Raw genomic sequence first — 400 nt, forward strand, 5'->3', positions numbered from 1 at the left:
TTGAGAGTTTCCTTCTTGGTGACCTTGGCCGTGGGGGACACACATTCCTTGTCGGACCCATTGCACAGCCTGGACTCCGCCTGCAAAAGACCCAGGTGCGGGGGCAGGGGCATCAGCTGGGCTGGGGCCGCAGAGGGCGCGGCGGACAGAGCAGCGTGTCCCCTTGCCCCGCACTTATGGGGAACCCAGAGCAGGGACCCTAACAGCACACACACGCACATGCACACGTATGTACACATGTGCATACACGCATGGCAGCGACATTCAAAACAGCCGCCAAGTGGGAGCAGCTGGAATGTCCACTCTGCTGGGTGGACAGGCCCCTGTGGCCCACGGGAGGCCGGGACTCAGCACGGCCGGCTCACGAGAGAAGCCCACAGGCGGGACCAGGCGGGGGCGG

The 400-nt window shown here is 64.5% G+C and overlaps 1 protein-coding gene across 1 annotated transcript in view; it reads right to left on the reverse strand.

Annotated features, from left to right (window-relative positions):
* Positions 1–400, reverse strand: part of LOC102759940 (oxysterol-binding protein-related protein 5-like) — a 79407-nt gene that overhangs the window by 20776 nt on the left and 58231 nt on the right. Inside the window, exon 4 of the mRNA XM_015562386.1 lies at positions 4–80. Coding sequence (XP_015417872.1) covers positions 4–80 — 77 coding nt within the window. The remainder of the gene's footprint in view (positions 1–3; positions 81–400) is intronic.

This window comes from Myotis davidii, unplaced genomic scaffold (assembly GCF_000327345.1).
Source record: "Myotis davidii unplaced genomic scaffold, ASM32734v1 scaffold3578, whole genome shotgun sequence".
In the NCBI taxonomy this organism is placed as follows: domain Eukaryota; kingdom Metazoa; phylum Chordata; class Mammalia; order Chiroptera; family Vespertilionidae; genus Myotis; species Myotis davidii.